Source organism: Podarcis melisellensis (genome assembly GCF_964234715.1).
Source record: "Podarcis melisellensis genome assembly, chromosome: 2".
NCBI classification, from domain to species: Eukaryota; Metazoa; Chordata; class Lepidosauria; order Squamata; family Lacertidae; genus Podarcis; species Podarcis melisellensis.
In genome coordinates, this window is record NC_138529.1 from 87155093 (window position 1) to 87171684 (window position 16592).

General features: G+C 41.8%; 1 protein-coding gene and 1 long non-coding RNA gene across 2 annotated transcripts in view; one reads left to right on the forward strand and one right to left on the reverse strand.

The window, feature by feature from the left end:
- Nucleotides 1–16592, forward strand: part of PLXND1 (plexin D1) — a 161491-nt gene that overhangs the window by 100298 nt on the left and 44601 nt on the right. Inside the window, exons 15-21 of the mRNA XM_081901289.1 lie at nucleotides 1841–1980; nucleotides 3364–3531; nucleotides 6170–6260; nucleotides 7413–7679; nucleotides 9006–9155; nucleotides 14407–14521; nucleotides 15515–15622. Of these exons, the coding sequence (XP_081757415.1) occupies nucleotides 1841–1980; nucleotides 3364–3531; nucleotides 6170–6260; nucleotides 7413–7679; nucleotides 9006–9155; nucleotides 14407–14521; nucleotides 15515–15622 (1039 nt within the window). The remainder of the gene's footprint in view (nucleotides 1–1840; nucleotides 1981–3363; nucleotides 3532–6169; nucleotides 6261–7412; nucleotides 7680–9005; nucleotides 9156–14406; nucleotides 14522–15514; nucleotides 15623–16592) is intronic.
- The window catches only part of LOC309365464, a 57615-nt gene continuing 55513 nt past the window's right edge, over nucleotides 14491–16592 (reverse strand). Inside the window, exon 3 of the long non-coding RNA XR_014166172.1 lies at nucleotides 14491–14630. This is a non-coding gene — a long non-coding RNA (uncharacterized lncRNA). The remainder of the gene's footprint in view (nucleotides 14631–16592) is intronic.

Sequence of the window (16592 nt, forward strand, 5' to 3'; positions counted from 1 at the left end):
ACATCCCATGTGAATAGGGATTCTCCTTTCCTCACATCTGCACCAGCAGAGTGGGGACAAGGTCCTTCTCCTGTGGGAGAGTCTCACCAGGGTCCAGTGCTACCAGAGAAGCAATTTGTGGGTCATCTCTTGAATTCTGGTGGAGGGTGCTTCACCCAGATTATCTTCCATCTTAACTTGTCTCGTTGGACCTCAAAGTGCCTCTCTCATGCAAGGTTCAAGCCTTTCAGTACCACTCATAACTTGACCACTTGGCAGTTTATATATTGGAGGTCTCTATTTGTCATGGTCTGGCTCAATGCAGAGAAAGGGGCGGGTACCAATTTAGGAACTCCCAAGGGAAGAAGGCTCAGATAACTTTCTGAAGAGATAGACATTAACAAATTGGCATTAACAAAAATAACAATTAATGACCCAAATAACGGGCAATCCAATCTATTACATTAATATGTTTTGGCTCTTAGGTAAATAGTAGCTTTGGAAAAGCAATTTAAAGCAGAGAGAAAGTTTAACTCCTTCCCTAGCATTGAAATATTTATCCAAATCTTCAGCTTTCCACCAGTGACTGGTTTTCAGTGTTAAAAATGAGGCCTAGGGAGGAGATCCTGTTCACCATGGTTTAGTTCTTAAATCTCATACAAAGTAAAACTTTTTCACAGGATTATAGGGTTTTTTAAAGTCAAAGTGCTTTTAAAAAGTATCTAAAAACATTCTGCTTATCCCAGTATTTTTCGGTAAAAAGGCCCCTTCAAAGTTGCAATGTTACTGTATAGTATACACTTCGGTATTAAATTTTGCTGTGCAAGATTAAACTCAACTAAAAGGCATTTGAATATATTTCAGAAGGCCAGAAAAAGAACACCTATGGCATTTCTTTAAAAATGCTCCTTCAAAGGTACAATAAATTTCATCTCCGTTTTACTGTCACAGATATTATTATCCTTACTTACAAATCAAGGCAGTCAGAGCCTGCCAGTCTGATACAAATATGACTGAAAATGCAAGTGTATTACTGCATCAGAAACTCGAGAGGACTTTAAAATTTGAGCACGGTTTTAGGCCGGGTTCAGAGTTCAAGGGACACTGTTTGGAAACCAGTCACTGGTGGGAAGTGAGAAATGATTGTTGTTTGTTTTCTGTGTTGCTCTTCAGCTTCTGTTTTCAAAGTTTAAAAACAATTTCAAAGACTCAGATATGGAATATTACAAAACAATGAAAGCAGCAGAATAGATAAAACAAGGCAGATAAGGCAGCAATGGCTTCGATTTATTTATTTTTACAGTCAGGAAAAGAATTAGAAATTTGTATGTTGTATCAAAATGACATCAAAATAGATACCAGTTAAAAGTTCAAGTCGGGTATTCCTCAAGTGGGTTGCCAGCTTAATCTGGCCAACAGCAGCTCTACCTTTTCATTTCTGAGTTTGAATTTTGGGGCACTAATCTAGTTAATTACTGCCTCCAGATAGCAGTTTAACACCTTCTCAGCTTTACCAGTTTCAGATGTAAAAGAGAAATAGAGTTGATTATCAGCAGCATACTGAGGACAACCTACTCCAGATCCTTTTACATATCTTCATCTTGTGAGATTAATTTTACAGGTTGTCCCATTGGAAGCTTGGAAGCCCTACAAAGTCTGTGGAGCCCACTTCCAAACAAATGTGGTTAGAATTGCTTTCTTTGTTCGCAAAATCAACCCCCCTTGGTTTCTTCCTGGAGAATTGTTGCAGAACCTTTGACATGTAGAATCTTCCCTGCCTGCGGTATGTCTGTATCATTAGCATTAATTACAGACTAAGAAACTAATGAATACCTCACCTTGACATTCCTCTCTTACTTAGCTTCCGGTAGTGAAGTTTATGTCTCCATCTACTGGCCCTAAAGCAGGAGGAACCAGAGTAACCATCACAGGGAATAACCTGAGTGTGGGATCTGAGCTCCGAGTTTTGGTTAATAACACAAAAGAATGTGAAGACCTCAGGTAAGTGCTGCCTCTGAACGAACCATAATTCAGCAATGGAGGCAGGAAATTATAATTTACCTGACAAGAAACAAGAACCATATGCCATATGCCAAGTGTTTGTCCAATGCCTTTTCCAAGGAAACACAAATTCTTCAAAACAAAAAAAATTCCTTCCAGTAGCACCTTAAAGACCAAGTAAGTTAGTTCTTGGTATGAGCTTTCGTGTGCATGCACACTTCTTCAGATAATTCTTCAGTATGAACAAATTCAGCACAGCTCTCTGTAATGCAACACATATAAAATTGCTGAGTAGCCATAAAATCTCACTACTAGTCTTGCATGGTTTCCCCCACTGTTTTGCATCTGTGAAGGGTACTTAGCAATTCTTTCAAATTATATGTAACTAGCAGATAATTTTATATTTGCAGAATTTTCTCATAAGCTGCAAATATTAAAATAGGGTCAGAAGCTGCCCTGATCAGAAGTGAGAAAACAAGTCTATTAAAAAACCCAGTTCTCCAGTCTGGAGCACATCTTGCTCTGTTAATATAGTCTTTGATGCATGGATTGCAAAATAGCTTTTTCTCATGCAATGGGGCTTTCCCCACTACACCGCCACAGGTAAGCACACCAGCACAGCAGTTTGATGAGGATGGTGTGAGCAGTAAAGGATGGGAAGAATGAGGCAGGACCATGGGCGTAGCTGGGGGGGAGCAAGGAGAGGCGGCTGGCCCTCCAAATCAATAAAAATACCTAGCAAACTGAAGTCACACACCCCCACACACAAAAAAGCCTGCCTCCCCTAGCAAAACAACTGGCAGGACCTTACATTGGAAGAGGACTGCTTGAAATCACACCAAAGTCCATCTGTTGCAGCCTTATTTTTCCCCCGCCAGCCAGCAGGATGCCTTTCAGAAGTTTACTAAGAAGATAGCATGAAGGCAATGACCTTTCCCTTTAGCTTGTCACCCAAATCAGTGGTTTCGAGAGAAATAGAGCTCCATTTAGTTATCATTGCTAATAGCTATTGATAGACCCTTTGTGAATTTGTCCACCTATCCTTTAAAGCCATAAAGACTAGTGTTCGTCACCACATACTGAGAAATTCCATGTTGATTGTGCATTTTATGAAGAAACGCTTCCTTTTTTCTGTCCTCAGCTGGTTGCCAATCAGTCATTAGGTGGCCCCAAGTTGTGCTTGAGGGAAGAGGCAGATGGACAGAGACAAAAAAGAGACAAACACGCATGCTCACTACACACCATTCGTAATTTCATAAACATCCATTGTGTTATAAAGCTTCGGCTGAATGGCATGTAGTGTGGATTCTCACTGTAGAGAACAACAACCGGGCATACCCAAGCATTGCACTCAGCAGCTCATTGTGTCTTCTTTTTTTATAGTCGCACTGACACTAGCATCACTTGCACCATGCCAGGTGTGGAATTTACTACCACTGTGAAAGTCTGTGTCCAGTTTGAAAGGAAGTCCTGCATTGGTGATAACACCACCTTCAAGTATGAGAAAAACCCAAGTATAAGAGATATCAACCCCAAAAGGAGTCAGATCAGGTAAGACATTACTCTGTGCAATTTTCTAGAACTGTTAACGGGCTAATAGGATTAGAAAGGTGGCAGATGATCATCTAGGTTGGGGTTTGGGCATTCATGGAGGCTGCATATTGTGCTGAGGCTGGGGTAGTAAAATAGACAAATTGCTGTGAAAAACAGGCAGAGCAGATGAGTGGGGCAGAACAGTTGTTCACCATAAACCCAGTTTCAGCTAGCATCACTAAACTCCAAACTAATAATGGGGAAAGAATCCTAAGTTTATGTGCTTCAAAGGATGTAGAAATTCAGGCCAAAGTCCGCATGATTATTGTACTATTCCTACTGGCTCCGACTGATTGATACAGTTTGCAAATTTTTTTATTATTCAAAAGAACCTGCAAGGCAGACACATTTCAGGGCTTCTTTTTTCTTTTTGGAAAAAAAAATGCTTTTGATTCCATTCCCCCCCTCGAGCCCTTGGGGCTCCAGTTCCTTTTTGAATTTCTCCGTGAAATCACTCCCTGCTTAGTACAGTCTTGAAGTGTAACAGCATAATGTGAACAAAGAAATTTGAGGAAGTCTGCAAGTGCACCTGAAGCCCAAGTTACTCAGGAAGTGTTTTAAGGCCAACCAGGGCCAACTGCCCTGATCTTATGCAACGTTCTTAAAGTAGGATTGCATGTCATCACAAAACCCAAAACACGAATTGCAACGTGGGGAATTGCAAATGAGCAGCAGCAGCAGCACACCCAGTTTTCAGTGCTGGGCGGGAAGTTCTGTCAGTCTTGTGAGTGTGAGGCAGGACAGAACTGGGTCAGAATGCAGGGTGGCAGCTGCAAAACATAAGAGTCGGGCAGAAGCATTCAAGATCACTAAGCTGCAAATAAATGCTGTTCTAAACCGTGGTGTAGGGGATATGGGTGGCGCTGTGGGTTAAACCACAGAGCCTAGGACTTGCCGATCAGCAGGTCAGCGGTTCGAATCCCCGTGACGGGGTGAGCTCCCATTCGGTCCCTGCTCCTGCCAACCTAGCAGTTCGAAAGCACATCAAAGTGCAAGTAGATAAATAGGTACCGCTCCGGCGGGAAGGTAAATGGCGTTTCCGTGCGCTGCTCTGATTCGGCAGAAGTGGCTTAGTCATGCTGGCCACATCATCTGGAAGCTGTATGCTGGCTCCCTTGGCCAGTAAAGCAAGATGAGCGCCGCAACCCCAGAGTCGGTCACGGCTGGACCTAATGGTCAGGGGTTCCTTTACATTTACCTTAAACCGTGGTGTGCAAATGGCACTGTTACTGTCGGCCAACCAAAGAGGGCAACAAAGTGCTTGGAAATTTATACTGCAGGATTCCTTTTGAGCACTTCGCCGCTAGTTCCGTTTTACCACCACACTGCCGCTTCTGCTGAACGTGGTGTTGTAGGTTTCCTCATCAAAAGCGTAATTGGACCTAACATAGTTTTTCCCTGCAATGATCAAATACCATTCGGAATTAAATTTCTTCAAGGAAACACCAAGCAACATCGCAGATGTAGCGTGAACTACAGAGAGCCTATGAATATGCATAACCACAGCACGCTGAGGCTTTAGAGGCCTTAAATGACTTGCGAAGGCTGTGCTTGTAAGAGCCCTGTGTGTTATCACTTTGGATTTGAGTGTCTTTTGGAGGCAAAGGGGATAAATCACTATCTTCCTGAATTCCCCGATGAGCCACCTGATGTTGCGGTATAATTAAAGCAAGTAGAACACGAAATGGTTGAAGTAATGAAAGGCCACATGCGGGGTAAAGTCTGGATGTAGTTTTTGGTAACCAATGGAGACAAGCCTCTCCTCTCTCCTCCTCTCTGTATTGGTGGCATGTGCTAAAGCTATCTCATTATTTTCTTTAATTGATTTCACATTGATGGTGCCACATTTAGCATTCCTCAGGCAGCTTGTCTGACGGGGTAAGACTATCCAAACCTTCCACTTTTTAATAACAACTGTTTGAAGCATCCAGGATTCATGTCAGCGCAACTATTTATTCGTACTTTGCAGCCGAGGTAATAAAATATATTCAGAGCATGTCTCTATTTAGCCTCAGTGGTGAAATAGTTATTTGTTATTTTATTAGTGAATTGTGCTTTTGAAGTTATTAGGTAATGCTGGGAGCAACGTAAAATTATTTCAGTGACTGCATGCAGCCCCTAGGCTGCAGGTTGTCCACTTTTTAGTCCAAGCAGATGCTATTACATTTTCTTTTATCCATGCATGTTAAAATGCATTTTGTGCGTACTTGTAAAACTGTAAGATGCACATACAGCAAAGTATACTTTCCACCACATGTCGGATCATTGTCCTTGCACACCTTGCTTGACCAATGCTTTCCACCACATGTGCTTAAATTTGTGTGCATTTACTTCTGGGTAATGTGTGAAGTAGCCTTTATTCTGCTACAGTTTGGTAAAGCGAATAACCTAAAAATGGCTCTGCTTGAGACTTTTGAAAGTCACTGCCAGTCGCAGTGTTGATTGATGCTGGGCTGAACAGGACTGCAGACTTCATTCAATACAGGACCGTGTCTATTTCCTTTTCGTTCATTTTCTTATCTTGTATGAATGAAAGATGCCCCATTCTTCATCTGATCCCTTACTTCACTGTTTTTGTTTTCATTTTGTTTAAAAGTGGAGGCAGAATCATCACCGTGGAAGGAAATGGATTCTTGATGGTTCAGAATGTGTCTATCGTTGTTCTCAATGTTGGAAAAGAACAAACGGTAAGTCTTTGTGAGAGTAGCATGATAAAGAAAAAAGCGAAAATGATGGAAGCATTCAGTCAAATATGATGGTGGGCAAAATAGAAGGCATAAGTTTTGCATAGAAGCCGGAAATGATATTAGTTCACCTGAGTTTGTGACCCACTGAAAATGGCTGTCCTCCTCCACCACCTAACTTCCTACAATATTTTTCTTTCCCTGGATCATCAGGCAATTGCTACCATTCCATTCCTGTTTCCTCTGGGATGGGTTAGAGTTTGATTTACTGCCATATGTAGGATCGTATTGGTCGTGGGTAGGTTGTTGTCCTCCTGGTATCATTAGACTATAACTCTCATCATCCCTGACCATTGACCACATTGGCTGGAGCCACTGGGAGTTAGAGCCCAGCAATCCCAGGGAGCTATAGATTCCTTAACCCGGTGTAGATATTTTCCCACGGGTTAAATTACTTAAATAGCTATATTGCACTTCCTATTCAGGGTGGCGCACATGTTCTTCTCTTCCCTCCACCCTTAGCCTCACAACAGGCCAGTGAGATAAGTTATGCTGAGAGAGGATGCCTAACAGAAGACTATTCAGTGAATTTCATGGCTGAGCAGTGAGTACTGGTCTTAAGTCCATGAGCCTAGCTAGTACATCACACTGGCTTTCAATTACCGGTAACTCTTGGTTTGGGAGAACAACCTTGGGGTGCACCTACACTCTGCTTATGGTGTCCCTCAGTCCAGATTTTGTGGGTCAAGTTATAAAGCTCCTCTCATTAGACCAATCCCACTATTTGATTAAAAATGAAATATTTTTAAACTGAATTTTGATTTCTCATATTTGGAAATGTCTGTTTGGGTAATTTTTGTGATTGTGGACTTTGATTATTTTATTTTGCCAAAATATAAGGATTTTTCCATTTTTATTTTGTTATGATACATGACGGTCAGAGATGATTCAATAATTTCGTAATTGCTGATTTCATCCCTTTAGCAAGCAGGGCTCCCTTTCAGTGCTGTCTTTCTCTGTCCACTTTGATGAAAATATCTAGCCCCGTGCAAAAAAAACCCTCAGATGCCTGCAGACTTTTTGAAACCTTTGCTTGCCCATCGACACCACTTGAGTTGATCTATATTTGATGTGCATGCTTTCTCCTGCTTTCAGAACTGTAAGGTTCACACGGACACTGTGATTACCTGCCCTTCTCCAGCTGCTTCCAACCTCACCGGGAGCAAGCCAGCACCTGTGGACTTCTACATCAATGGACGCCTGTATACCGACGACAGCCTTTTCCCTTTTGAACACCCGGAGGAGGCCATACACATTAGCAAGTTCCACTTGGAATACTATATGGACCCCCAGTTCTTCACAGCCAAGAAGGAGAAATGGATCAAACACCATCCAGGAGAGCCTTTGACGCTAGTTATACATGTAAGAATGTGGTGCACGTGAAGCATGCTTCAGTGGTGGCATTTCCTATTGGTTAATATTACCTTTTTGTTCAGCTGGTGAGGGAATATTGCTAGACTGAGTTGATGGTGATACCCCATTGATGGTGAGAAATATTGTAAGGGGGAATGTTGTTTCTCAAACAGCGTCATAATGAGCTTACCCTAAGAAAGAGCAATGCAATTTTAATCCCCCTAAGGAGAGTGGTTTTGGATACGATGCTGAAATAGATGACATGCAAACGTGTCTTCCTTCCTGTTCCTCTGCATCTTCAGCTTATCCAGAACTTTCACCTCTCCCTCTCTTGGAAGATGTACAAGTTGTTGAAGGGCGGACAAGTTTTACATCTTCCGAGCAGGGGAGGTGGAGAAGAGACACTTTGACTTCCTGTTCCTTGCACCTTCATGTCTCATCTGAAACTACCCTCAAAACAAAGGTGGGCTGCCTGGGTGGTTCTGTGTCCTATGCAGGCAGATAAGTGAAGAAAGTGAAAAGGGTGCAGGGCTGTGCTTATTTGTGAAATCCTTTAAAGAGAGGGATCATGGAGAGGCAGTCTTAGCCTGGAATAGGACCTCCCAGCACCTCAAACACTGTAACAATTGATTGGGGCAAGAAGGAGCACCTCATGATTCAATAAATGCAAGGGGAAATGTAGACACAGAAATGGAGGCTGAAAATTTATACTTATTCAGAGAAATCCTACATCATTTTGACACCTCCTGTTAAATAAACAAGGAAATCAAGACAAAGCAGAATTGAATGATTTGGAACAATGCTAGTCACAGGCCTTTATGTACTGCAAAATGTTCTCACTGAGTACCATGGACTTCAAAAGCATTGTCCAGTCAAATGCAGCCATTATCAGGATCTAAGCACCATCTAGTCTTCTTTCTGTCACCAGTTTCTATACAGGCTTATGATTATCTTTAATCAGATACCATTTGATGTGCGGAATCAGGGGAAGATCAAAGACAGTTTCCCCAGGCCTTTAAGGCTTTTTGGCTCTGATGTTTTCCATTCTGGGAGTTGGGAAGGAACTGGAAAACAGTTCCTGTCCGTTCCCCCCCATCCCCCGTATCTCCATCACATCTAAAATAGAAATATGGGAAGAGGGCTGTGTGTTTCCTGTGGTGCCTTGGTAAAATGGAAAATGTCAGCTGAAAAGGAGAGCTTTGGACTAAATCAAAAGATTTCAGAAATGTTTGAGACAAGAGTTTAGTCGACCTTTTGAGAAGTAGACAGTGTAGAAGACCAGCATTGATTCACTGGCACAGTCATTTTTCACTTGGTTTGTTTTTTCATAATTAGAAAGAGCCTGACAACCTTGGCCTGGAAAGCAACGAGTATGAAGTTAAGATTGGCTTAATTTCCTGCGAGATCCAAATAGTTTCAGATAAAGTAATTCACTGCTCAGTCAATGAATCTTTGCGCACCTCAGAAAGACAACTCCCTGTTACGGTAAGTAGCAGAAGCCTGAAAGCATTTGCCAGCTTGTATTTAACCTGCCTCCTCGCCCACATACATACACTGTTGACACCCTAGATTTTGGCTTCCACTATATGTGCAGGCAATCCAATCAAATCTTTAGAATTCTCACTTTTACTTTAGTGTAGCATTTTACCTCCGCCCCCATCTTTTCACCCCTCCTAAAATGGAATTACATCACTTACCTTACGTGGGAGAAGGTGAAGGAGTGCATTCAGGAATGCATCATCAGAGGAGATCCCTACCCCTTTGGGACCTCATTATCTGGGGCGATGTTCATGTTTGTGAACTGTTGGTTTCTGAACTGTGACTCAGACAGAAGTCCATTCTCTTCATCGTGGGTTTTGTTTCTTTGTCACTCTAAAATGCAATGCTAACGTGTGACAGAACCTTGGCAAGAGGTGGAGAGAAAGAAAGAAGGCAGCAATTCCCCTGCAGGCTAAGAGTAACTGAAACCCATTAAGGACAGGCCGGTGGGATCATGTCCAATTAAGAAATGACCGGTTCTGCTGAGGATAAACAAATTAAATACAAATAAAGTTGGGTATATGGTTTTGTGAATTCCCAAGCGGCAGTATTGCAGTGTTGAATTGCAGGTCCTGTCTATCATCGAATATTTACCTTTAAAAGTGCTTTGTCTTCCTTCACCCATGTATAGTGAGTATGGCAATTCTCTGTACTTTATTGTGAGCTAGCATTCCTGCTACTGCTCTCAGCGCAGTAGACTAAGTGGATGTGAGAGATGGGAGTATAGTTGTGGGGACAGAGGCAGCATGGAGAAAGTTTAGCCAATTCCCATGGTTGGCTGTCTTGTGTTTTCCCCAGCCCAGGGTTCCTTTCCTCCCTCTTCCTCAGTCTGGTGGGAGTGGATGCGCAGCCCTCAAAAGGGCCATGTCCCAGCTGCTGATTTCACGTTCAGGGAGGTTTTGCTCTTCAGTGCAAGCTTTCTTCCAACTTGTATGTCTGCTTTTGTGGTTTTACAAGTCTTCGTTTCTGGGTTTTTTTCCAGACTGAGTCACTAATTACACTCATTTCTCTGCAATTACTTTTACCTTCTACGTGTCCCTTAGCTTCTTCAGAGTGGCTTTAAAGCTGTTCACACATCGAGACAGGTGGAGACGTTCTCTCTAAGGCCTAACAACCTACAGCTTTCTCTCTTTTTCCCTACCCCCAAATCTCAGTTGTTCCCTTTTTTCCAGTAAGTGTGTTAATATTAAGTTGGCAGGAACATGTCGCTTAGAGAGAGGGAGAGGGAGGGAGCCTTTTGGGACTTGAGAAGCCTGTGGCCAAATCTTCCCCAGAAGCACAGCATTTCGCAAATGTGGGATGGAAACTTCTCTTTAAGCTGGAGAAACCATGCTTCTAGCACTGCATCTGAGAAGAGGGTGTTATTTTGTTATTTGGGTCTTTGTACATGAAATTCCATTGCAAAGGCAAAACAAACACAGGCAGAAATAGCAGGCCTCTGAATTTCCTCACCCATTGTTACAGGGAACTATAAAATGAGAAAATTCCATCTTTAATTGGAACTTTTATAAATATAGGGTAAGCTATATATATATTTAAAAGCAAGCTGGTAGGGTCCCCCCCTTACTTCAGAGTTATTTTAATACCATGTAAATTGCTGTATCCTTAAAAAAAGTGTGCCGTCAGTTAAATTCATGCCACTTTATCAGCCTGTCAACCCCCCCAGGGTAGATGTGCCACACTAGGTATGTATTGCAGCTCTCCTTGATAAACATGGGTGGTCTACCAAGTATTTGGCAGGTCACAATGCCTGGCTGGCATCCCACATATGACCCAGAGGCAGCAAATTTGGAAAATGTCGTTCTTATCCCATACCAGCAGCCATTAAACCCAGCTAAGCAGGAAAGATGCTAAGAGAACAAGGCTGGGTTTCATCGCGGTGCTCCAGAATTCTACTGCCAAAATTGTTCGCTTCTCTTATCATGCGGACCATGCACTCCCTTCTCCACCCCCACCCCCAAATCCCTTCACTGACTTCCTTTTGCAACCAGCTCGAACAACTTAACACTGCCTCCTGGTCTTCATAGGCTTGCCTCGCCCTCTCTTTTTCTTCCTTTGTCTCCCCAAATCCCTCTTTATTATCGTCAGTTCTCCAACCTGTCCAGCCTCGCTCACCCAAAAGTCTTTAAATAGCTTCAGTCTTTCTGCTGCTCTTGCAGCTCCCCGTGCTTGGAACCCCCTTCCCAGAACACTTAGGTGAAATCATAATCAAATCCCTGCTTAAAAGCTACTCTTTCCATAAATTCGTCAGCTTGGAAACCTTTAGGGTCAAACTACTTGTTACATTAAGCATGCTTTTTAAAAAGCATGCTTCGTGCTCCCCATTTATATTTTCCCCGGGGGGGCAGGGAGAGCAATTGTGTGAAGACTCTTGTCTGGTGCACTGGCTCCATACCAGGGCTATGCGTACATTTTTAAAACCATGCTTTGTGCAACTCAGTCCAACTAAGAAACTAAGCCTAAGTGCATGTAAAATTCTCTCATTGCTCTCTCACCTTCCTTTATTGTCTACCTCAGTATCAAAATTTACTGTGCAAGGGACTTCATTTTTTGGCTTATGTTATGTGGTATGTTCATGGTGCTACTAATTGTGGCAATAATCAAAATCATAATCATAATAAAAAAAATATTATTTCTTCCCCAGCCACTCTGGGAAGCTTTCAACAGAACATTAAAAACAGAATAAAACTTCAAACATTAAAAACTTCCCTAAACAGGGCTGCCTTCAGATGTCTTCTGAAAGTCAGATAGTTGTTTATTTCTTTGACATCTGGTGGGAGGGCATTCCACAGGGCGGGAAACACTACCGAGAAGGCCCTCTGCCTGGTTCCCTGTAACCTCACTTCTCACAGTGAGGGAACCGCCAGAAGGCCCTCAGCGCTGGACCTCAATATCTCGTCTAAATGATGGGGGTGGAGACGCTCCTTTATTACCTAGAGCTGCTCAAAAAGTGTGGGTTTTTGCACTAACAGTGATGTGAGGGCAGCATAACAAGACATAACCAATAAAGAAAAATAAATCAAGAGGTTTTACATTGCAGTTTTCTTAGACAAAGGATGTGGAAACTTCAAGCTGTTGCTTCTTCTTTCTGTCTGTTTCCCACCATTATTAGATACCTGAATATATGTATGGTGGAATATTCTGCTAAACCAGGATTTTCAGGAAATGTGAAAATGTTTATGTTTTGCTTATGAAGTTTAGTAGATAGAAACTTTTATTTTAATTAGAGGCTAGGTTGCTGTACATATTTATTCTTCTGTTCCAAGTCTGAAGAAGTAGGCACCATGAATTCTGTGCTTATTTGTAAAAGAATGTTTTAAAAAATTAGGGTCACCTGATAGGCTTTTCCATTGCTAGATATGGCAGGGTTTATCATGTTGCTAAACAACATTTTAAAGCACATGGGAAATATCAAAATAATCCGATGCCTGATACCATTTCTAAAGGAAATAAATCCCATCCAGGAAACTCTCTAGTGACAGATTCTATTAAATTAGATTACCCACAGCTAAATTATATCAATAAACTCTAGGTCTGGCCTCTTGGATAGTGATGGGGAGTATTCTGCCTTCATAGGGCACAGGGACGAGCAACACTTCCTGCTGTTGGAATGATTTAAGCCCAAATAACCCCTCTTCCACTCATTTCTTTGCCCTATAGATGTGCCCCTTAGTGGAATTCCTGGTCGTTTCTAGTAACTTCCAGCAGGATTATGCAGTTGCCTGTGCAGAGTCTACCAGTGAAAACAGAGTTCAATTCTCACCTGACCCCTGATTCACAACTGGTTGGCACAGACCAGCTCCCTCCAGGTCACACTCCTTTCTGTGGGGAAGCAAAACTCAAGTTTCCAGAAGTGAAAATGCCTCATTTTCTTTGTTGTTCTGAGAGTATGCTTCCCCATTAAATCACAAATGAATTCCCTGTCCCCAGCTTTCCGCTGGACCGTTTAGTGCAGATATGAAAAAGTAGGTTGCCTAAAGCCACACTTTGGTCCCAGTTGCCCATCCCACTACTGTGCCTTAACCCCAACACTGCCGCAAATTCTTCAGCACGTGCCTGTGACTCTTCATTTCCTTTCTTGGTCCTGTCTTTTACTTGGAGATTTCCAGCCCATTTTAAAAGAGTTTAACAACTGACAACAGTAAACGGCAAATAATACTCTTGGTTCAAGGGATTTGTTAAACTGAAATAAAAAGACATAGAATTGTGCACCACTGTATTGTTTAAAAATCATACATTGCTCACCTAGCACAGGAAGGTCAAAGCGCTCGTCAGTCTTTATATAATTAATGAGGGGGAACTGTGCTTTGCAGATAGTTGAGGTTGCTGCATATGTTTTTCTTTCTGTTTCAAATCAAATGTTTGAAAGACTGCTAAATGTGAACTGAGCTGGAGAATTCGGATTGAGTAAATATTATTGTGCATGAAAAAGGTTGTTTGTTGAAAAAAAGCATGCTGCTAAGGGAAGGGAGAAACCTGACTGTGGAATCTTATATTAAAGTTTAATCAACTGGGTCTGAATAACTATTTCCCACAGCCATTTAGATGGCTGAGACAGAGGCTCCTTGCATTGAAAAGACAAAGGTGTATTCTTGGGAGTGACACACAAAGTTTAATGACAGTATGATGTTGGAAACAAAGTGAAGTGTTTTTATTTTTTAATTTTTGCATCAAGCTTACATTTGATGTACATTTTGCATGTGCACTTACATTTTTTTAAAAAAATCAAAACATATTTTGTCTCTCTGGGACTGATACTTTATTCTAGTTCTGATGTTCATCTTCAGGCATGGGTATGACTTCTTAAAGTGTACCCGTACATTATAAATAAACATAGTGGACAACAGGATCTGAAGAAGTCATCCAGGGTCTTGTAGCAATTCTTGTGATGAGCAGGGATATAAACAGTAGTATCTGGGCCCCAAGTCAGTAACTTCAGTGGATAAGTTTTGCCTTTGTGCATGTGACACACAGACAATCTGATAACCATCAACCAGACCCGGCAATGCTAATCAAAGTAGGTCCTACGATTAAACTACAGAACTGTGATTCATTCAGTATTGCAGAGCCAGCCACTAAATGATTTGCTAAACTCATTTGTCTGTGCAGAACATCCCTCCCATGTAACCTGATTTCTGTACTGCTCCTAGCTTCTCATTAAATAACTTCATGATGGTTCCATCCTGTTCTTTCTTAGATCCAGGTTGGGAAATTCAATCAAACAATTGCTATGTTGCACCTTGGAGGAAGTGAGACGGCAATCACTGTTTCCATAGTCATCTGTAGTATCTTGCTGCTGCTCTCTGTTGTAGGTAAGGGACAAATGCCTGTCACAGGCAGCTTCACCCAACATAACCATTTTCCAAGTAGAGATTCCAAAGATCCAATAGAGTTATTTTATTTTATTTATTTGTGCTTTTCCTGGAAGAAAAATCAACATATGAAAATAAAAGGCAGTAGACTGTTCAAAATAGAAAGCAGTACAACAACACACTGAAAGGGATAATACACAAATTATAACAGTCAAATGTTAACACTCAAATTCCTGGTAGAAGGAAGTCAAAATATGTTAATATCAACATTCCACAAGTTGGGGAGGAGACACAATTGAAAAGACCTGTTCTCTTGTTACCATGGTTGGGATTGCTTTCAGAGGAATACATGGAGAAGGAACTATGTTGGGGCCTCAGAGTCTGCATAGGGCTCATATGAGAAGAGGTGTTCCATCATGTATTATGCTTCCAAGCCTAGGTTAAGGCCAGCCATTTTTTAAGGGGTTTTGATGTTCTTTTGTAAGCTACCCTACTAATGTATTTGATTAATGTAATAATCGAGAAAGGAAAGAAAACAGGAGAAATACGTTTAGCTTACCCACACAGTTTATAATTCAGTGGGTGGGTTTGTGTTTGATTGTTTTTAATGTAAGTTGGATGGATAGACTATACCACAATCCAAACACAAATGTGTTCATCTCATATCTCAAATGGGCTTGTAGCATATCAAAGCAGCATCTGCTCCTGTATTGAGATAAACTGAAGCGTCTTAACCCTCTGGACATGTTCCTTCATCCGTGATCCAAAGGACTAGCCATCAGACCCAGCTCTGTCAATTATTTTCCATTCCAATTGACTCATGTTTGGTGAGCAGCAATTCTCACTGGTTAGGGGGGTAGCGTTACATACTCTTTTCCCAGTGAATCGTAATAGCAACACCAGTGCTATTTTAATAGGAAATGGATGTGTTGAATGCTGCCACAACTGCTCATTGTCTTCTCTTTGGGCCTTTCTTTCCTTCCATTCCTCCAGCCCTGTTTGTGTTTTGCACCAAGAGTCGCAGGGCGGAGCGTTATTGGCAAAAGACTCTTCTGCAGATGGAAGAGATGGAGTCCCAGATCCGAGAAGAGATCCGTAAAGGTAAGTACCTTTACTTTAAAAAGTCAGTGTTCAAGGGCATCAAATAAATGTTTCTTCTCAAATACTCTGAGGGAAGTTTGCAATCCTGAGATGCCCCTCAGAGTTCATGCAGAAGAAACAGCAGCGCCCACAGCATTGAGTCCTGTGACTCGGAGATCAGCTTCCTCGGAGATTGCAAAATGGTATTATTGTTAACAAAAGGGAAGCTGCCACCTCGTGCTGTGATTGAAACTTCCAGAAACGGTTTGCTGCATTTGGGGAACTTGTAAACAAAATCGCAACCAAGTAGGCAAACCGCAGCCTAATGGGTGAAGGGTCAGGAGTTTTGAATGAAACTTGTTGCGTGGACTTGGGGAAATAGCAAGCTTCCAGTTCACTAGCATTGTAAAATAATCTGATGAGCAAGGAGCACAGGATCTACTTCTGCCTATGGCTCTTTTTATTGTCTTACCAACGCCATAAGAAGGTGGCTGCTAAATGGTCTCATGTTGCTGGTTTCCATATGTGTGAAATGGCTTCTTCACAAAAGTCCTGTGAGGCATTAATGATGCTCTAGGATCCATTAGTGAAAGAAACTAAAATAGCATTCTCTGGAGGAGTTCTGTTAGTTGTCCCCATTTTACAGCAGCCTGACTGGCCTCTACAAGTCAGGTGGTTAGTGTTGCCAGTCCTGTGGAACACACTTTCAGTAGAGATTTGGTAGGCATCCTCACTTTTAACTTTCAGGTGTCTCTTGGAGACCTTTTTATGCCAACAGGCATATGCAGTTATTCAACATTTTTCTTGAGTAGCCAGTCTTTTAAATTATTGTTCTAAACTGCTTTTAATTTGGGGGAAGGGATGTTATAGTTTTATGTTGCTGTACACTGCCCTGCTATTTTATCAGAGCACTGTATTTTATGAGAGCACTGTAGATACTTAAGAAATATAAATATTGCATGCCAAAGTTAGAGGAAAAATAGATTTCCTT